A 20842-nucleotide genomic window follows, 5' to 3' on the forward strand; every position below is an offset into this window, starting at 1 on the left:
TCTATGGGGGACCCTATCCGGGTGTATACGGCCTCGTTCCCGGGTTTGAGGTGGTACAAGGACTTCGGGCATATGGGCACATGGGAGACGGCGAAAATCAGGCTAAATAGTGGGCTCCCGAACTGCTACGTAGCATCCGCTGTGATCCTGAAGGCTACACTGCGGCTAGATCTCTCGTGCACTTAATATATGATCAAAGCTTAGTATGGCTATTGTTCTTGGCGACATACTTTTCCGGGGATCATCTCGTTTCGCTAATGGCGCCGGAACCGGGGGTGTCATAATTCGCACATTATTAAAACTCCAAATAATCCTTCTCTGTTTCTGTTTGATAATATTATAAGTAAGTGCTTAAGTAAAGTTAGTAATCCATTTGTTTCTCATAAATGTTACCATTTGGAGTATGGTGGGCGACCATCGACGCGTGGAAAGGTATCATACGATACGATGTGTAAGCCTCAGACACATGGCGCTTCCAGCAATGTGGATCGGCGCGCACCACCATTTAGATAGCGGCAGAGATGGGATTTGCTCATAAATACTTCGTCAATTACCTTCCTCATTAGCCTTGACGCGGCTAAAGAAACCACGAAGAAATTCACGCTAAGGAGCGCGTTAATCTGGACGTAATTAGCAACGGACGCTAATAAAGGGGTGCCTAGCGACTATTGAATCCTGCGCGCGAGACAATACTGAATGTATAAATTAAGGCTTCACAGCACATTGAGTTCGCCGGGATGATTATTCGGAATCGCGGCTAGGAGTAAAGTAAGGCAGCTCGCCTGAATGAGGATTCAACTCAGCACTAGGCGGATACGGGTGGTGTGGGCGGCTTGGATAGTGATTGTAAATTGTTCGCGGTAATTTGATCCAATATTCTTGTATCCTGCCATCGTGAACGACTGCCGCAAAGAAACCGAGGTAGCTCGAATATTCATTACCTCATATTTTCTTCGGACTTTACGCGGACTTGAGCCCACGATTCGAAAGCGCCTGTAAATGGTAGTAAAACCTAGTACTGCCGTTGGTATCTCACTCTGGTTATACGCGGTGGATGCACACTATGTATTCCTCTCAATGCTCACTACCTGTATTTTCTTTTTACCGTATGCCGTAGGGCTGACTAGACTCACCAAAATACCGAAGCCATGAAAATTTCGAGCAGTTTCAAAACCAATACACCTGCGAAAGATCGTTTGAGACACCTGCGCACACATATCTATGTCCATGTGTGCTTCCTCTTCTGCAGACCCAAGGGCGTACAAAAGCTTCCGTACGTGCGCCATCCTGTGCCTTACACACCGCACGATGCGTTTTCCAATCCCTGCGCTGGCACGCAGCCGAGCAATACATAACACCCTTACACCTCCCACATTTCATCAACCCTGCTCCATTTTTGCCAGTGGTCGCCTTACAGCTGCGACACTTTTGTCCGTGCATTCTCATCATCTCAACAAAGGTCTGCTGATCATCTATATCAATGCCCCCGACCAACCGAACGGAAAATGTCGGGCTAATCGCGATGCGTACGGCGTGCTTAGCCGCCACGTCGTCCCATTCGGGAAGGCTCATGAAGCGCTCGGGTAACTTTCCGTTACCGCAGCTGCACATGAACGGCTCTCCCATATTAGTGCTCAGCGGGATAGTCGCGCCCGATTTCTTATACTCGCAGTTTGGGCCGTGAGACCACGTGCGGCAGCGCTCAGCGAATGCGGGTAACACATGCTTCCAGAGGGCGAGTTCTTCGTCAGAAACTGTAATGGCGCGGATCTCGAGCTCTCGAATGCCAAGTAGGAATGTCCGGAGCTCATCCGACTCAAGCATCTCTCTGGTGAAGGGGATCACCGCGGCGTCCGCTACCACCGATCCCTCGGCGTCGTTTATCCGTATGGCTCGGACGAAGATCAGAGCCTGATTTCCGTCTCTGGGATGCTGTAGGGCGAATAGACCGGTATGCCTACCTTGGAGCCCTGACGCTAACATAAAGATGGTGAAGAGTGACTCTTTGAAATTCATGCGAAGCGTGGGAGGCTCTGTCTCTGACCTACGCAATCTTCGCTCTTTGGAGGAGAGTTGGTACGATGCTAATACACTTAGCCATCTATTGTCGAATTTGTAGGATTGGTCCACATCAAGAATTGGTAACAAGTCTAGGTTGACATGTTGGCCATTGAGAGCCACGGGTATGGAGCTTTCTCCTAGCCCCAAGGGGAAAATAAATGACGATGATGGTTCGGAGGTAAGAGGATCCGCTAGGGGTGCGATGACTTCGACGTACCCCGAAGTTCGTGCGATGCGTGTCTTAGCTGCCTGTTTTAGGACTGGAGCTGGGAATGACAAGGGATAGATTAGGGCTTTCTCGCCGAATATGACATCGATAGAGGATGGAGATGTTTGTTGCAACTCTATCGAAACCCGTTCGGCTAATAGTTTCGCACCTTGTTGCGACGATGAGAAATCAACACGACTGCATAGGGATACGATCTTATTGTCTTTAAAATTTGTTGTGACTTGGGTAGCCGTGGGCAGATTGATGTTGGTACCAGTGCTTGTGGCCGTAGAGTCCGTAGTAGTTTTATTCTCAAGTGGGCAACCAGACATTCCTGGCCCATATTTCGTAACGAATACCTGGGATGTATTGTCAAGTGCTGTCATACAGAGTGTCATATCTGATGTAGGCTCCGTAAGGTCAACAACTGCACCTTGGGGCTGGACTCGGAGCCCAACTTTGATATCTTTCGGATTGATTTGGAGATCGCTAGATGGGACGTAGAAGGAAGCTAGCAGAGAGGAATTCCCTTCCCAGCTAAGGGGGTCCTCTTGAATATTAATCGAAAAGTCTTCGGCTTCACGACTCCCTAGAGTTTCCACGCTGCCGAACACAACGTGCACACTAGCATATAATCCAGAAATGTAAAGTTCTTTGAGGACGCCCTCGAGCGTTGGTGGTGTGTTTCTACTCAGCTCGGATCCGTACAGTATATCAACCTGCTGTTTTGGCACCATGATAATTACACACACCACTTCGGGTATGTGCTTCCAAGCGTTGATGCCTCCCCATTCGGGTCGTGGGCTGACTTTCTTTATCAGTGAGCTTTCGGTATGAAGTCCTTGGAGGTGTAACTGAACAGCCAACTCTTGGCGATAGTATCTTCGCGAGAATTGAGCCTGATCGTCTTGGTCTATCATTTGTAATAGCTGTATCCAAAAGGCGGATCAGTCGGTAGAAGTATTCGCCCGAATACACTTAATCAACGCTGCGAAGCCAACCCTATTGAAATATGCGTATTTCTGGACCCCAGTCTCCCCGTAGGTGCAAGGATCTTCGTTATCGAATAGTCGTGCATACACTTCAAATACGACCATGGCCAATGCATTCGGCTCAACATTGAGAGTCATGGCATCATCAAATTGCTGTGAGAAGATAGTGCTCGATTTCCAAGCTAGCCGTGATTGTACCCGCCACTCGCCCGCATTGTTCAGGAGCTGTTCGTCCACATCTGACATTGTAGTCGCATTGGTCCAGTAGTCGGCGGGACTCAGGCCTAACAAGAGGGACATCGTTGGTGTGTGCCCGCAAAGCACAGAGTCAAACTGTTCTCTGGCAGTCTGCTTTGTCCTACCGATTGTTTCTGTCCATAGAGTGGAGCTTGCTGACGCTTTTAGTAAAGGGGCTGCTGCGAGTAGGACGTTCAACGTGGCTGTGTAGTCGGATATATTGGAAGTGTCAATCACATCAAACCTTGTTGGCGCTGTAGCATAGATGGTACTATCAAACTCGAGTGGTGCTGCATCAAGCTGACGACGAAATAGGCACTTAGACCCGCTTTGCAAAGTTGAGATACTCTGCAAGCCATGACCGAATGATAACGGGTTCGATACGGCGAATCTTAGTGTTATATTATGCTGTGGGAAATCCCGGAATGCTGCCACCCACTCACGGAACTGTGTTTTCGCCGCGTTAACGGAATCGAATATCTCGTCATTATCTTTATCAAGGCGGAGCGGAGACGTTGGCGCTAGCTTCGCTAATGCGGTTGCAAGATGGAAACCAATAATAGGGTCTGTGTTAGGGTGAATATATAAATATGTGGACATCGCCTCGAAGAAAGTTGGATTTGGAATCATTGCTGGCTCCCTAGAGAAGTTACCATGTTTCCAGTAGTAGTTTGCAACTTGGGGGATCTCCATCTCAGGAGGGGACAGTCCGGCTGCTAACAACAATGGGGCGGTGGACGCAAGACCTTTTACTATGTAATTGGTCCCACCGCAATTACACATTGACTTCTTAGCAACATCTTGAGAACGGTCTAGATCTTGCTTTAAGATGGCTTCGGTCTTGCGTTGAGGCCTTACGTACTTCATCCAGACTTGTCTCACTAGCTGTAGAGTGTGCGTCGCAAAATTTCAATATAGAACCGTAGTGTCCCTCGTTCCACTGGTGGATATTGTTTGATAGTGAGATCAACTTCTGTGTATGGCCCTCGATGAGGTTCTTTGAGTCTATGTCGATACGGAGGTGGAAATAGACATCCCACGCGCTGTGGGCGTTGATGCCGTCGACGAGAAGGGTGAAGAGAAGAACATTTCGTGCTACAATAATTTAGTGTAAGTCGAATCGCTTAGAGGTACTTCACTCACCAATTACACCAGACTCTTCATCACAGTAAGTAATATCTAGTTTTCTGGGTGCTGCTGATGGTTAATAAGAAATAATCTAGATAATGAAATACGAGGGCTGGACATATCGAGTGTCCAACTAGACGGAGTTGATCGATGCATCCTATTGAGGCCAAGGGACATAATGGACAAGCGATGGCAAACTTACGGAATCCCTTCTCGGAATGTATTGTGAATAGTATCTTAGCAACATCGCCGCATGCAAGGAGAAGGATATCAGCATCTTGACCTTGAGGTAAACCCCTGGTGAAGCTGACCGTGCGTGTTAAAGCTAAAGGGCGAAAGTCGGAAGTGTGAGGAGGACGGCATGGAAAAAACATGTTAGGCGACCCCAAAGATTCGTATGTGAGGATTTCGAGATAGGTTTGTAGGTATTTATGGCATGAATGTATGTTAACCGTCACATTCAGTATTAACAGGAGTCGGTTAGGTGTAGACAAGTCTAGGTCACTTGGCTGCCCGAACGGAGGAGGACCTGAAATAACTTAACTCAACTATGGATTACCTATCGTTTCCATTTGGCGTAATATTACTTTGGTATATATCATTATAGAACTTGAACGTGAACGCAGGCACGCGTTTGTTGTTAAGAAACAGAATCGTTTGCTACCCCACCCATTGGGTGACGTACCTGGGTATTGGTATCTACACATTGTAGGCAACCAGGTACATCTCTTAGGTAGGTACCTATGTAGGTATATAGACAGGTTATAAAAGTAAAACTACTTAGGTAGGTGGCTGCTGCATGATGCCGCGGGATGCTGCCGATGTCCACGTACATATATGTGGCTTCCCGATTCATGAGCGGATAGGGACCTAAGTTACCTGAACCTTAGCGGCGTTTAACGGGCTTAGGTGGTTGCGCGCATCCGGAGCAGTGGATCCTTCACAACCAGCCCTCGTTCGTAGTACAAATTTGCTGCAGATTCAGATTCACATACAAACGGGGACGGTGAATTAGGCAACCATTCATTACATTATTATTCACTATTGTACTTACTTTTATACGTATCATTTACGAAACATGCAAAGTAGTAAGGTACCTAGGTAGATGGAAATAAGTTCGACTACAATCCCAGTAATATTTGACCCTATGGAAGATCTCAAGATCTGATGTTATACCACCGCCCAATTAAAGACCGGAAAGACGGTCGCTTCACTTGTATGTATCGACGCTCTTCAACGCCGCAAACGACCCGTCCGACCCAACCATATAGAGAAAAAAATTAACCCTTTTCAACCTTCCCCGAACCACGAACCCATCGTTGTAAATATTCCCACATTATCGTACATGAATTCTGAAACCTGACCTTTGCAGAGCAAGAAGCTTCTCTCTATAATGAGATGAGCTTCAATCAAGGTCAAGTATTACAACTAGGCATAGCTGCCTATTAGATTCCTGATCTAGCGCGTTGTCCTGCTCTCTTCTATGCGTAAATACCGAAATATCAACGATTTCCATTAACCAGATAAACAATGAATTGGTAGCTCAACTCCCCAGGAGCTGTCTCAACTGCTTCCGAAGAATAGGTCATCATTACCGTTGAACATGTCAAACGCCTCGTCGAATTTGCTGTCAGTGCTGAGCATCAACATGCTAGGGCCATTATTGGTAAATTGCAATAACACGTCATCAGCTTCGCCCATTCCGACAAAACCAGGGATGCTAGCTGTATCCACAGCAGTACTGATTGTAAGATCTGTACCACTTGAGTTCGGCTCGGCGTCAAAGTATCGGTTTCCGGATGGTGGCGACGAAGACCGAGAAAGCTCCGGAAGTTCATTAAATTGGCTAGCCACACTCTTCGCCGGAGATCCTGGCTGCGATGACGCCGCATCTTGTGCCAAGTCCTGGTGAAGCGACATGTGCGATAGTTGCGATAATTGAGAGACGTACGAGTGTACACTTGTCGCCGATGGCGAATCCTTACTCATTGGTGTCTCGGAGGTAAGGCTCGGCATCGGTGCAGAGGAAGAACACAGACCCTGGAGAGAGCTAGGGTTCATGGTTGTTCCGCCCATCGATACGTCCATAATATCATCCAACATACCAAAGTCTTGATCGATATTCTCGGGTGAGTTGGCTTCTGAGCTATCTGAATAACCAGATTGCGATGAAATGGATGAAATAGACTGATTCTTCTTGCGGGTGCGAGAGGACTTGTCCTTGCGCTCGTCCATATCTGGTCTGTGCTTCCGGGGACGCCCACGCTTCACCACCTTCCTCACCACACCATCAAACGCGCCGATACACATTCCACGTTGCTTGTGTCGGGTGAGCGCATCGTGACGAGCGAAGCTGTTACCGCATTCACATGGGTATGGCTTGATGCCGGTGTGTATCTTCGCGTGTCGCTTGAGGTCGTGTTGTCGGACGAAGCACTTGTTACAAGTCGGGCACTTGTACTGGCGATCGTTGAGATGGGTCTGTACGTGAGATTTGATGTTCTCCTTACGACCAAACTTCTTATTGCAGTCTTCGAAAGTACAAGTCCACTTATTGTCTCTGGGATCGGGCCCTGAAATGTATTGGTGAATATCTTCTAAGGTGATCCCCGTCTGCGTCTTCGTCTTCTCGATATCAATAGTGGCGATGCTTGCGGCACTAGCGATACTAGCGATAGACTCGTTTCGACGATGGTGATGATGGGGAGTTCCTCGGCGGGAAGACATGTCGGTCGCAGGTGATCCAACGCTTGGGACTATATCGGGTTCCGAGTGAAGAGACTGCAGATCGGGTTTGTAGTCGAAGGAACCATCGAATTCGCCCATGTGTGGTGTAATTGGGGTCGTGTGCTCGGAGAGATCTGAGCTTGCACTGAGAGGGTGCGTGGATGCCGGAAGCCCGTCAAATGTGGTATCAACTCGAAGACCAGTGTTGTTGATATTGCCCATGTCTAAGAAGTCTGCCATTGGGTCTTGCGGTTGGTTGAATGTTTCTAGGAGAGGCATCGCGTTGGCTCGGTTCGACATGGGCATTGGGGCCTGGGCTTCAGCTGCTTGTCGCATTTCGTCGAAGGTTGTTTGCTGTCGTCGACTGGAAGATTGCCTCGTCGGCTTGACAGTTTCTTCCATCGACTCGTCGTAACCTTCTGAGAATCTTTGCGGTGGTTGGCTATGCTTTATAGTCCTATCGTGCGGAGTGTCCATAGGTGTGAGTGGGAAGTAGTCTTGCTTCGGTTAGTCCTCACTGCTCTGTTTAAATAACATATTGGGCGCTTACCTGTAGCATTCTGTCTAGGAGGCGTCAAGGGCCTTCGGACATCGAGTCCCATAGTCTCAAACTTAGCAACTCTATCCATGATACCGTTGCTGATCCGACAGGAACTTCTTCTCGTGCTAGAAGTCTCCCCCTCGGATATCCAGCCAGGACCACCTGTTGGGCTGTCCTGGAAGCTCATGAATGTGGGTGTGGATAGAGCACTGGATGGGAATTGCTCTAAGTCCTGAGACGCTGTCATGTTGGAGAAATTCTCCTGGTTTTTCTTCATCATAGCATTCATCGATGCGTTATACATGTCAAAGTTCAGTTGTAGATCCTGTTGGCTTGGAAGGTTATCAAAACCTTGCCCGTCGAAACTTTGTGTTTGTGGTGTCCCATGGGGGGACATCAGGTAGCCTTCGTCGCTTGCCAAGTTCGCGTACGTCTGCTGGGGGCCCGGGCGAGCTATGCGTTGCGGCTGCGCTTCTCGCAGCACATGCTGTTGTGTGATTGATCCTGTATTGTTAGTAGCGTTACTTACCGTTGTGAATTCCTGCCTTGGTGGTATTGTCGGAGATTGCATCTGTTGTTGTCGTTGCTGTTGTCGTTGTTGAAATTGTTGTCGTCGAGTATCCAGACTCATGCCCCGGCGATGGGACATTCGTGATCGTTGTTGTTGCTGGTGTTGTTGATGCATATTAGGCAGGTTTGTCGCGATCTTCGTCGCTTCGAAGCCTGTTGGTGTCGAGTTTTGTCGTCTGTGTTGTCGATTCCGGGCCTGAAGACCGCCTTGGGGCGGATTGGACAGCATCGTGGATGGAGTCGAGTTCGGAAAAGGGGCCATTGTCGATAGATACTGGTTTGCCGGATTGGCTATCAGTTAGGTTCCGAAACTGCATCTATCCATTAGTTCTCGGGTTCTCGATTTTTGACCAAACTCGGACTCGGGATTTACGGGAAGCTCACCTCACGCAGCGCACGCCAGTCTGGCCGGGCAATTAAGCTCTTAGGCCGTCCTCAGCAGCAGCAGACGAACTTGGCAAACGAAACTAGATGTTTGTAAGTGCTGCCTTACTCAGGCAGTTGGAAGTAGCAGTATAAGCAAGATAGGTTAACTAGAGTCTGTTTAGCTTGCAGTCTTCTCAGAAATCAGCAATACTTCTGTTGAAGTTGTTTCTTTCTATCTTCTATGAAGATTTGAAGTGGATAGCGTTTTCCTGGATGGATGATCTCGGTATGCAAGATAAGGTGGAGGATAAGGTAGAGGTAGGGAATGTACGTGGAAGTTTTTGTTGGAGAGATAGTCTTTGAGTGAATGCAGCTTCTAAGTTCCAGGTTAAAGTTGCTAGGGTTCATTGTTGATTTGAAGCTGCACGCATGTTGCCAGGGCAACGATGGATGCGCCAACCATCAACCAATAAGACGGCACAATACAAAGCTGCATCCCATTTGCGACAACCAATCAACGTACGATGTATCATCCGAATTAGGTTAGTGTCATTCACGGCCCGCACAAGCTTGACTTAGCTTGCTGCAGGCTTCTGCCGAGCAGCATTGGTTCATTACCAATCGGGATTAGACCAAACAATCCATAATCCGATCTTCGATTTTAGTTTTTTTTCCTTTTGAACCTCGACGTCATCCCCCTACATCACAAATAACGTGCATTTCAAGTTTCCATGGATGATATTCATTCCTAAGACATGGCATTCAAGGAACCATGTGTTGACGGTTCTTTGTGTATCATGATTTAGGGCGGGAATAGGCCAGTCAGAATACAAGTGTCGACTCCCATGATAAAAATTATATTCTATCTTAGCTTCGCCTATACCAAGACCTATAAATCTCGAACCGAAATCAATTCGAGTAGTATTAGGCTATCTTAATAATACTTTTAGTCGTAGTAAATTTGCACTCGTTTTCCGTCTCTCGGGATTTAAACCTACCGAATTGGCCGGGTCACTATTGGGTATTGAAGAGAACGGGCCATTTAATCTTAATATCCCTTCGATAAATATTATCAAGACATATGGAGTGCACGACCATTTTGTTAATGCGGATCGAAGGCGGCGACCATAAAATTATTCCTAGAACTTTCTTAATATCTCGAAGTTCGGAACGGGTCTCTGAGCATCACATCCGGCTATCTCAGCCGCACTACTTCTATCGCTGGGACGCCTGACAAGAAACGTCTTCCAAGGGAGAACATCGGTCTCATTCCTATGAGCACTGTCTTGAGCTCGTTGATATCGAGGTCCTCCACTCTTATAAGAGACTAAGGCTATTTGGTACTATGTGAGTTAGTATTTTAGAGAACTGGTGGGACACATCGGCACAGAACCATGCAGTAATGCAAGCATTATAGCGGTCTGCAGGTTAGATGCAGATCATGTCGGGGTTTAATGCCGTCTTGCTCGCATATACTCTGTATCTCCTCGATTTCATGTACGATGAATCAGATCTAGGCATATGGAGTTTGCTCAAGGGTATTCAAACAAAGTCTAGCTGGTGTTCCACTCAATTCTCGGGACAGGTTCAATTCGCACAATACATCGTAGGAGTAAAAGGGCGAACGTCGGTAATCTCCGCGATCTTCGGTTAGGTGGATAATTTATGCAAATATAATGTAGAGACCGTGCCGTGATACTTCGATACGCATGATACGCATCCGATTGGGCAGTCATATGTAGCACAACATATTCAAGTCCCAGTACACATTATTCATCGGCACTGTATGTACACATTAAGGTCAGCGGACTGTCTGGAAGCCGCCGACGTTCGTCAGGCTACAAACATCTATCATTGAGTTTCTAGAAAAAATTTTAATCAGCGGTAAACCTCATATGAATCGTTTTCAATGGGTAGATAACACAATATGCTTTTCAATCCCCGGCCATAAGAGTCCCCACGAAATCCCATCCATCCCACCTTGCTAACCCTTTATAACTAGAAAGAGTTTATTCGTTGCCGTCGATCGTCTACATAATTCACAACCGTATCCAATGGGCATGGACCCGGGTAGACCTTCGCATTACCAATTGAAATGCAAGAAGGCAAGACCGCCATGTACGACGTAGACCGAACCTCACCTAGACGTGCAATCGATCGAGAGGTCTAGCAAAGACGCGCTTAGAGATAATGACCTGTAATAATGTGTTGTGTTAGGAAGTCAGGAAATGCTCAACGTTCTCCTTAAACCGGGGATTGACTGCACATTCGGTTTGGAATACACTACAATACCACGGGGACATCGCTGCGTCGGGCTGCACTTGCAAGGCGCCCCGAAGAGTCAATTCACATGGCGTACCAACCATCGTGCTACTCGTGGTATTTTACGGAAGCGACCAATTTCCGCGATAAAACTATCATTCCACTACCTCCGGCGCCGCCAGGGGAAGGCATATCCAGTCAATCAGCCGTATGCATAGTACTCATTACAGCACCCCGACGACCTCCACTCAGAAGCGATATTCCGCTCGAGAACCGCGCTCTTTCATTACTTCTCTCCAATTTCGCCTTTCAGAAGCACACGAGAAACGGTACTCGATAATTCCCTCCCATTCCTTAAGCTCCTGATCGAATGATTTACTATTCTCGTGATTGAGGGGGCAGACGTGCGCTCCAGGATTCTCTTTTCTGCCCGCCAAGACATATTCGTTCAGGGACACGTAGAGTTTGTACTCTTCCACGAGTGTTCCCCCGCGATCACATAGGACCCACCGCTGAGATTTTCCGGCGTTAGCGTTATCCTCCCAATGACCGTCTATAGTGCCACAAATGCATGATTTCGTCAAGAACATCTTCTCGCGAAGAGTGGTGAGGAGTTCAATCCATGATGAATCTACTAGGTAGACATCATCCAAGCAAAGCTCCTTCAGGGTCCATTGGTGTCGCAGCAGAAAGTCGGTTAGCTCGCGTCGTGTAGTATGGATATGGCCAAGCTTAAGTGTTCTCAGCGAAGGCCAGGTATAGCCCTTTGGGATGACATCGTCTAGTGAGGCGCTCCTTAGGACAGCGTGAATATTTGTGAAGTTATTGATACTGAATGTCGTGGCCGCGCAGGCATTTCTGTAACGAAAGGCAATTGATAGTGTGTGTAGCCGTGGAAGCACACTAAAGCATCGTTGAATCAGGCCCCTCTCCATCTCATGGTTGCTTTGGTTGAAAGCTGTTGACGGACACCCCAGTAGGCTGCTGTATTCGTTGTCTATTTCAAGATGTAATCGCTCGAGACTAGCCATTGATTTAAAGAGGACGTCTAATTCGGCATCATTCTTCTGCTTGTCATTGTCGTTACTGGCCCCGTTAAAGTCTTCCATCCAATCATCGTGGCCCCGTTCTGTGAAGGCCGCCCAATGTAGGTCTTTTATCGTTAAATCAACGATCTCTTCCCCACACTTCCTTTCGGACAACGCCTTCAGTAATGCTCGAAGGTGTTTGCCGTCTCTGCGGATCGTGAATGGACGGAAACGCCTAAGTGTACGAATAATTCCCGGCGCACATGTCTTTCGCCGATATCCCTTAGAATCTTATTGGTGAGGCGGAGGTTGCTAATACTATCAACGTCTAGAAGTGAATAGATGTGGTCTAGCACCTCATCGGAGAGAGACAGGATAGCAGGCATAGTGGATGTTTCCGAGAGCAATAAGGATGGTGAACAGCAATTAGGAGCCGTTGTATCGTCGAAAGATATTGTTAGCTAGTCTTGGTGAGCACGTAGATACCAAGGTAGCAGTAAAGTAATGATGGGATTACTGTGCGGTGTTTAGGTATGTTGTAATTGTGTTCTGGGAGATGAAAAGTTTACAACCGGCTAGAACCCTCTATGTATATGTAGAGAGTACTGAAAAATACTGTTCACGCGTTTATGCACTGGTCAGCCTGACAAACAAAAAAGGCACAGTATATGAAATAAAAATTAAGGCCTAGTGTTGATTTTACTATATCAAATTTAGTGTAGGGCCTCTGTGTGCATCACAAGGCCACCGTCGCACCTCCTCTCCTGGGCGGTCCCCTTTTACCCTGTATTCAATCCTCGGGATTTCTGCCTATGAATCTTTCCCCCTCGAGAGACCCATAAAGATCCTTCCATCCCTCCCACCATTTATCAATCGACTTGCTGTTCTCTCGCGTGAGGGGGCAAGCGTCTACCGTCGGATATGTTCCCTTGTCCTGTGAAATATATCCATTGACTAAATTGTAGAGTTCACCATTCCAATACTTTCGGTCTAGTTCCCACCGCTGAGTATCCTGGCCGTCGGTACTATTTTCTCAATGGCCATCGATAGTCTCACCAAGGCATGGCTTCGTCAAATGCATCTCATCGCGGAGGAAGTCCAGAAACGGGATCCATGACGTGTTGACAAGGTATACAGCTTCCAGACAGAGTTCTCGGAGGGTCGATCGGTGGCGCATAAGGAATTCGGCCAATTCATGTCGAGTACAGTGAATGTGGCCAAGTTTCAGGGTCGCTAGCAGAGGCCAGGTGAATGATGTCGTTAATCGATGCGCTTCGAAGAAGGGGATGGGTGCAGTCCTGGTAAGCGCGCCAATCACATTCATCTACCCTGTGGATGAAGGCGACCAACAGTGATTCTAACTGAGGCAGCACGCCAAGGGACTTCTGAATTGCGCTTATATTCATTTTATCGCAGTATTCGTGGAAATTAGTCTTCGGAGCCACGTATCGGTACACGTAGCTATTGTCCACCTCAAGGTCCAGTCGACTTAGACCAGCTAGGGATCGGAATAGGACATCTAGCTCAACATTCCCCTGGAGGTAATCCTCCCCCTCCTCCTCCTCTGGTGGACCGAATGCTTTCCAACTAACACGCTCCAGGACGAGGCTTTGTATTCTGTTATTGGTTTCGGAGAGCACTTTCAATATTGTTCTAAGGTGGTTGCCATCCTCCCGAGCCTCGAATTGGTACAATTGATTGAATTCATCAAGCCCCTCTTCCTTACGTGCAGCGTTGGTGGTAAACATGGTGACATGCTTTAAGCATGGCAGCTTGGAAAGCGCTGTTTTCAAACGTTTGTAATCTTGCCTTTTGTTCATAATTCGTCGCTGTTGGTTGGCAAGCTGTTTATACTTGCCGAAAGTTAAGTAATATGGATGCCGACGATCCTTCACTTTACTGTTGTAATAATATCTATCGGTTGCTGGGTGTTGTAAAGTGATTGGGGCGTAGACAAGTGAATCGATGCGCTGAGAGAGAAAAGGTAGTTTCGAAGCGTCTACCAAAGTTTTTAGGTGGCGATTTGTCATGTGTATCATCGAGACCTTGCGAAGGTACTTCGCACCGGCGCGCGCGAACTCCTTACATGCGAGGCGATAATTCAGATAGTCGTCACCGTATAGGTAAGAGCAGATCAACTGCAGAACTTCGGCTGAGATGGTGCGCATTTTGGGCGACGAATAGATGATATTTTGTTTATGATGGATGAGTGGTGGTGGTGATAAAGGAGGTTGTGATGGAGTATGGGGGTGTAGAACAGCTTAAGTCGATGAAAATGTTGTAGTAAATGTGATATAGTCGTGACAATGTGTTGAGTTCCTGATTAAGAGGTGTTGTATCAAAATCTGAGATTTGGTATTGAGAAAATTTATGAAGTTTGCAGCCCGCTAGAATTCATCTGGTATATAGAAAGTGCTGGTGGTTACTGATTACCCGCCTTTGCACTTACGTCGACCTGACAAATGAAAAGGCCGCGTAGATACTGCGGGTCAATATACGACTAAGATGCACCGTAGGGAAACCACGAACCGGCGCCCTACAGACTTTTATGCTGGTCTAATACGTAGGCATTTATTTGATTGGTTCATCATTCGTCAATCTGATGATTAGGTACTGATTGTCACAACGCGCAAGTATAGCACGGCGGCCGAATCGATGGGTATCGCGTGGGTAGAGCTTGCTCGTAGAAACACAACATGAACACGCCGGCGGCTACCAGGTACAGAGGTTCATCCGTCTCGTAAAAAATTGCAATTTGTCACTGCTGCCGTATGTATTGCTCACACCCAAGCCTTTTCATCCTATGCTTGGCGTCGTTTTAGAATAGGAATAGGCACATAGTATGAAAGACAAGCATGGCTGTCTAATTGCTAACCCAAATTACTGAAGAGTAATCTCGACCCCTTTGATATTATGGTACGATATATTTAAGCTAAGTATGCCTATTCGATGTGTGTTTGGGCTGCTATGACCACATACCTGGGACTCTTGGGTTTGCAGTATTTATCTCCTAGCCAGTCACATGGGCAAGAGTTTGCTATAAGTAGGGAGAGATTAGGGATGCGCGTTGAATTGCTATCTCGACGAGCAACCCAGGCCTTCTAGAATAAACTCTAGTACCTAGGTAAGAGCCATAACCACTCCCTTTCTATCTATTGTGCGGCGTCTTGGTCCATTTTAAGCACCCGCGAGAACGTTTGTACCTAAGTAGGCGTGTAATCTAGGCACGAGCAACTTCCTTCTGAAGAAGTCGAGTCAGGGGCCTGTCGTATGTAGGCCGATAGCTGACGGAGAGATCCGAAACCACCTTGCGCAATTGTCAATCGGCAACAGGTTTAGATACGGCGCGGAGTTCGGCATTAAATGAGTTGGTCGAGGTAATTGATCGTCGAACTACCCGAATACCTGGTATATGATACTCTTCGACCCGGTGGGTTCTAGTTACGTTATCGATAGGTACTCGCTCGCTCGCTACGAATGCCGTTGAAGAGTAATTGATAGAGAGCCCGGCTTATGAGCGCACGCGCGATACTCGCTGCCTGACATGCATGTAATCGGTGAGTATCGAAGTTCGACGTCAAAATCGTGAAACTGGGGAACGATATCTTCAGCTCGTATCCCGGCTCCGTAATGAAAAGTTTTTTTCGCACGGAGCAGTACTTCGTGTAATCTCTGAAACTCACTCAAGCTCACTCCGGTAGTATGGGCATAAATCCAGACACCTCGTTAACCTCGTTAAAGTCCACCGTCTCATTCAAGGGAATAATGCCGTCATCGTTAATTAAAGCGCTCCAGTCAATATCTACATTCGGCTCCTCATACGGAATCCCTCCCAGCGTATCCGTAAAATTGGGCGTAAGATGCGAGCTGGGGGTATTCGTCTGAGTCTCCTCTCCCAGCTTCGAATAGTCCGCTCTTAAAGCCTTCTGCTGATTCGCATACTCCGCAGGCGTCATCCCCATCATTTCCTTGAAGACACGGTGGAAATGCCATTTCGAAACCTGCGCTTTCTGTGCCAGCTCACCAGTTGTGTCGGAAACATCGGACTGTCCATCTGGTTCCATCGCAAACCTCCAAAGACTTTGCTCGACTAGGGAGCGCACCCTCGCGACCGCTGCTTCTTCAGGCATTCCTCCTCTGACTTCTGGCTTACAGCGTTTGCAGGGGCGGAATCCCGCGCGCTCTGCATCTTGGCAGGTTGTATAAAAGGATACGTTGGCTCTTCTCGCTCTTCGCGATTTGCACACTGGTCTGCAGTAAATTTTCGTGGTCCGTACCGCGTAGACGAACATTCCGTCCGCAGCCGGATCCCGCGCCTGCACCGCATTCCAGCGGGCAGTCTCGGTAGCGAATCTTGAAGGATTGGTCATACCTAATAAATAGCGCGACGCGGCCGTTAAGGAGTAAGAGAGAATATGATGAAGTCACAGTCACGCCGTCAATACGCGACGTTGCTAGAAAAATGATGAATGAGACGGAAAACTCGTGTGAAATGTGGGGGCTGACGATGACGGCGTAAAAGGGGGCTTGCTATAAGTGGGGATTGCGCCGGAAGTGGCCAATCAGATGTCTTATTTGGCTGACATCCATAGCAAGAGAATCGAATAGTGGCGGCGGTCAATCTACACTTCCAGCGCAACGGATCACCAAGTATCAAAGCAGTGGAGTTGCTCCCAAATAATTTCTTCTTTCTAGCGGACGGATTGGGAAATAAGCTGTTGTCTATGGGCAATTTCTTGACTCAACGTGGAACCATGAAGATGAGCACCTCCGCGGCGAACACTAGGCCTCTACTCTTCATGGATGAGTTCTTCTAGTATTTAAACCTTCGAGTAAGGCCAGTCTGGATGGTATCGACGACAAGACACTTCGACAAGACACTTCGACAAGACACTTCGACAAGACTAAAGCATACTAGAACACCCTCATCTCATCATCAGTTACAAGCCTCACCATCAACATTTAGAGTAATTTCATTCAACCTCGCAAAATGTCTTCGAGCGAGCACACAGTCATTTCCCCTGCCATTCTCTACTGGGGCACACCAGTAGTCTTAATCTCATCCGAGAACGAAGACGGAACAACTAACATCGCACCTATGTCCTCAGCATGGTGGCTAGGCCACGCTTGCATGCTAGGCCTAGGCGCGGAATCCAAAACAACGCAAAACATCCTACGCACAAACGCCTGCGTCCTAAACCTCGCAAGCGACACCATGGGTCCGCAAGTCAACCAGCTAGCCCGCACCACAGGCAGCAACCCCGTTTCCGAGTTCAAGAGCGCAGCTGGATACGAGTTCGTCAAAGACAAGTGGACGCGTGCAGGGTTGCATCCGCAGGCCTCGGATTTTGTTACTCCGGACCGAATCGCCGAATGTCCGGTGCAGATGGAGTGTCAGGTGGTCTCAGTCAACGGACTCCGAAAAGACTTGCCTGATCGTGCCGGACTTGCGCTCGCGATTGAAGTCCGAATTCTGCGGATTCACATTATGAAACATTTACGGGTGGAAGGATATCCTAACAGGGTTGATCCCGATAAATGGCGGCCGCTCATTATGTCGTTCCAGGAGCTTTATGGTCTGAAGGGTGGAAAGGTGGTTCCAAGCGTCTTGGGCGAGATTAATGAGGAGAATTACCGGGCGTTCACTAAGAGCGATGTGCTGAAGTTTCCTGGGGATGATGATGATCAGATGGTGGTCAAGAATGACGCATAACTTTTCATATTTTGGCGACAGGATACTCTCACGGATTGTTTTAGGGTGTGAATAGCTCACTTCTATAACTGTTTTTAGACATATGAATAGACGCTCCTGTTGAGCAGTTTGAGCAGTTCGTCGTATTGAAGTGTAGGCCAACTGGCACGGGGATTGTCTATAATTCATTATCCCTGGACGCTCCTGCGCCATGACCATCGTCTATACCCGAAATCCCGGGCTTCCTTCGACATTCTAGTGTGCAAATCTAAAATCGAGCCTCCTCGAGCCCTGGAGCTTGGTCGTCTTTCTATATTCAACCTGCTGTTCTTCGCTTAGTGCATTCCAAATGCGCTCCTTCTGCTTGTTCCTCCAGACGTAATAGAGCTTCGTAAGCAGGAATACGAGGATAGATATTAAGTTAATAACCAGGAGTGTCGTGTTCCCTCGTCGGTATTTTGGCTTGTCGTCTTCGCGGTAGATATAAGAAGCGTACACGTTTCCTGCTTGGACGCTCATCTGATGGCTTGTTAGCTACATTAACCCTGGATGATATTAAAGCAAGACCTACATTATATAGCGCAGCCGAGACAGTCCGTGTGCCGACATTATTGGAGTTCTTAGAACACCAGCCTACTAAAATCGCATCTAATGAAATGTCAGTTTCGGGTGCCATGGGGAAGATAGCGGAACACGTACGGCAATAGGGGTAGGACAGTAGGGTCATCATAATCCCGTAGGTACCCCATCGATCTTCAACCACGTCACTCCAAAACCTTAGAGCAAAGATACATGGTAAAGTCCAGAGAGGTTGTGCAATGGCTACCAACGATCGTTCGTTCAACCACTCGGATAATCTCGTAAGCAAGATTAGGTTGAAAATATGCGCTATGTCCTGGTTGAAGTTAGTAGGGCACAACTATAACCTTTGTTACTTACTGCTGGGATAGTCAGGATATTGGTATTGAACGTGCTGAACCCGAGGGATCGAAGAGTGAGTGTAAGGTACGTCTTCGGGGGTGATTGCGGTACATAGGCGCAGAAGCCGATGGCGTACAGTGGCCACAAGTCATAATCCTTCAGAGCTTCCCATAACCTCTTGGGCGTCAGTGCTTGACGATTATGCATGTCACCTTTAGAAGGGTCGTCGCGAAGCACTCGGTTAACGACAATTGTCTCCTCTCGCTCCGTGAACCAACCCCTCGGTCGGAACCAAGTCTTCGTTTGAACTGCAGAGGCGGGCATCATGAAAAATGATGCTATCCCCACAGATAGAGTAATGGTTCCTTCGACTAAAAACAGCCATCGCCAACCTTCCCATGCAAGGAAACCCCTAAGATGCAGCAGGGCGAACGCCATTAAGGAAGTGAGGATGCCAGTCACTGAAAGCGTCGTCCAGAAATAACTGAGACGTATCGGGAGCTCCCGTGACGTGTAGAAGTATGACAACCAGAGAACGAGGTCAGGAATGAAGCCCCCCTGAAAAACGTTAGGTTCGCCATAATAAGGAAATCTCGAATGTGTGATATTACCTCAAGGAATCCAAGTAAACTCCTAGTCACCAAGAAAGATCCGCGACCGGTAAGAGCACACTGCGAAATGGCAACGAATGACCACAAAACCATCTGCATGGGAATCCAACGGTCGGGGCCTACAGCCTTCGATACGAGTTGAGATGGTAATTCAGCAAGAAGAAAAGAGACTAGGAAGATGGAATGACCATAATTATAGTCTAGAGGTTGTTAGCAATTATGTTCGTTGCCGGTGCATCAAGATACAAGATGGGATGCGACTCTTCGGAACAAACCGAAGGCACACTCGCGACCCACGCGTTAATCTCAAGAAAGGCAATTTGGGTATCTTGATTCATACCATTAGTATCTAGACCTAGATCATCTAGCATGTTGTCGGACACGGCTTGCGAAAGGTTTCCACGATCTACTTGCAACCCGAAGAACATCACGCACTGGATTGGCCCGACATGTCAGCAGCTGTCGGAATGATAAGTAGGCGGTTTCATACCGCCCATAAGCACACTTTCCAGTCCAGCTTTCGAATTAACTCTTTTTCTTCTTTGGCTGTCCATTCGAGTTTTGGATTGAAGACATGTCTGCATTCATATTGACAATTTTCATAGACTTGCCGCCAATACTCTGCGGTTTCTGTGTCTAAAAAGGGGTTTTCCGTATCGGGAACAGAATCCTCAATGCGAAGACTTTCGCCAAGTAGAGCCGTAGGACTCTGGCTGGGCGATGTATCTAAAGAACCATAAGTTTTCTGCTCATCCGGATCATCGGAGGCAAGTGGTTGATAAGACATTTTGGTGGAAAGTCGAGGAAGTTTTGGGAGTGTAGACTTCACAGCTTTCAAGTCCGATAACTCAAAACCCACGATATCGTCATCAACCGCAGAATTACTAGGCGAATCAGAAATAGCCGGTTCAACCGAGTCTCTTCCCAAGCCCTTCGTTTTTCTAGAGCGAGGTGACATGGCGGCAGGGCCACAACCCTCGGAGGGCACGGTATTTAACACTCGAAACGGTTCATATGCGACGAGATAAAAGAAGGGTATGTGAGAATAGGTGGGATGGATGACGTGCTACCTAACCGCTGCTCACGCGGGCTTTATGGTGTCTTGAATGGAGGTTGACTTTCCCTAACTGGCGAGAATGTTGATCAGGTTCAGTAAGGTGGTTGGCTCACCATCCAACGCTGCATCTAAGACAGAATTAATCCATAAATACCACATCCAAGAAATGGATTTTCATAGATATGGGAATGGGAATCTGCAATAACTAGTGAAAAAAAGCTTATCCGGCTTTTCGTCTGCCATCCCGCTCGAGGATCGCAAGCCGATACGTGCTTGCAAGGGTTGAGACATGCATCATAGGATTACTAGGGTGTTGAGGCTGAACGAATGATATTGCGAGGGAGAAGATTTGGTGATTGTAGATTGAATTTCGCCATTTTAAATTAAAATTAGGGAACCTATTTGCACCGCCATATTTATTAGTAATTCATTAGCCTTAAT

At 47.6% G+C, this 20842-nt stretch overlaps 5 protein-coding genes across 5 annotated transcripts; 1 reads left to right on the top strand and 4 right to left on the bottom strand.

The window, feature by feature from the left end:
* Positions 1-1167: 1167 nt before the first annotated feature.
* Positions 1168-5000, bottom strand: F4822DRAFT_432655 (uncharacterized protein; the record flags this gene model as incomplete). Its single annotated transcript, XM_051461693.1, has 5 exons — positions 1168-3198; positions 3271-4310; positions 4381-4593; positions 4642-4692; positions 4829-5000. 5 exons carry the CDS (start codon positions 4998-5000, stop codon positions 1168-1170), a joined length of 3507 nt encoding a protein of 1168 aa, XP_051311571.1.
* Positions 5001-5742: 742 nt separating this feature from the next.
* On the bottom strand, positions 5743-9328 carry F4822DRAFT_414180 (uncharacterized protein). Its single transcript, XM_051459110.1, has 2 exons — positions 7904-9328; positions 5743-7850 (listed from the first exon to the last, which is right to left on the bottom strand). Exons 1-2 carry the CDS (start codon positions 8724-8726, stop codon positions 6190-6192), a joined length of 2484 nt encoding a protein of 827 aa, XP_051311572.1. The 5' UTR covers positions 8727-9328; the 3' UTR covers positions 5743-6189.
* Positions 9329-15517: 6189 nt separating this feature from the next.
* On the bottom strand, positions 15518-16596 carry F4822DRAFT_354995 (metal binding domain of Ada-domain-containing protein). The gene has a single exon (XM_051456014.1). It carries the CDS (start codon positions 16488-16490, stop codon positions 15810-15812), a length of 681 nt encoding a protein of 226 aa, XP_051311573.1. The 5' UTR covers positions 16491-16596; the 3' UTR covers positions 15518-15809.
* A 91-nt stretch (positions 16597-16687) lies between these two features.
* F4822DRAFT_414186 (uncharacterized protein) lies at positions 16688-17928 on the top strand. Its single transcript, XM_051459111.1, has one exon. The coding sequence runs from the start codon at positions 17111-17113 to the stop codon at positions 17831-17833; it is 723 nt and encodes a 240-aa protein (XP_051311574.1). The 5' UTR covers positions 16688-17110; the 3' UTR covers positions 17834-17928.
* Positions 17929-20734, bottom strand: F4822DRAFT_414189 (allantoate permease). The gene is made up of 7 exons (XM_051459112.1): positions 19835-20734; positions 19685-19778; positions 19345-19544; positions 18752-19291; positions 18512-18707; positions 18384-18460; positions 17929-18331 (listed from the first exon to the last, which is right to left on the bottom strand). The coding sequence occupies exons 1-7, from the start codon at positions 20300-20302 to the stop codon at positions 18068-18070; spliced, it is 1839 nt and encodes a 612-aa protein (XP_051311575.1). The 5' UTR covers positions 20303-20734; the 3' UTR covers positions 17929-18067.
* Between the last annotated feature and the right edge of the window lie 108 nt (positions 20735-20842).

Source organism: Hypoxylon trugodes (assembly GCF_022578975.1).
Source record: "Hypoxylon trugodes strain CBS 135444 unplaced genomic scaffold F4822scaffold_8, whole genome shotgun sequence".
NCBI classification, from domain to species: Eukaryota; Fungi; Ascomycota; class Sordariomycetes; order Xylariales; family Hypoxylaceae; genus Hypoxylon; species Hypoxylon trugodes.

Bases quoted from the DNA above. Each gene is read 5' to 3' on its own strand.
- F4822DRAFT_414189 (XM_051459112.1), bottom strand. From the start codon at position 20,302: ATGTCACCTCGCTCTAGAAAAACGAAGGGCTTGGGAAGAGACTCGGTT. The intron at 19,545-19,684 runs GTATGAATCAAG...AACAACCTCTAG, and splicing joins TCTAGGTCTAGATACTAATG to ACTATAATTATGGTCATTCC. The intron at 18,332-18,383 runs GTAGGTCTTGCT...ACAAGCCATCAG, and splicing joins TCTCGGCTGCGCTATATAAT to ATGAGCGTCCAAGCAGGAAA.
- F4822DRAFT_414186 (XM_051459111.1), top strand. From the start codon at position 17,111: ATGTCTTCGAGCGAGCACACAGTCATTTCCCCTGCCATTCTCTACTGG.
- F4822DRAFT_414180 (XM_051459110.1), bottom strand. From the start codon at position 8,726: ATGGCCCCTTTTCCGAACTCGACTCCATCCACGATGCTGTCCAATCCG. The intron at 7,851-7,903 runs GTAAGCGCCCAA...AACCGAAGCAAG, and splicing joins TCCTAGACAGAATGCTACAG to ACTACTTCCCACTCACACCT.
- F4822DRAFT_354995 (XM_051456014.1), bottom strand. From the start codon at position 16,490: ATGACCAATCCTTCAAGATTCGCTACCGAGACTGCCCGCTGGAATGCG.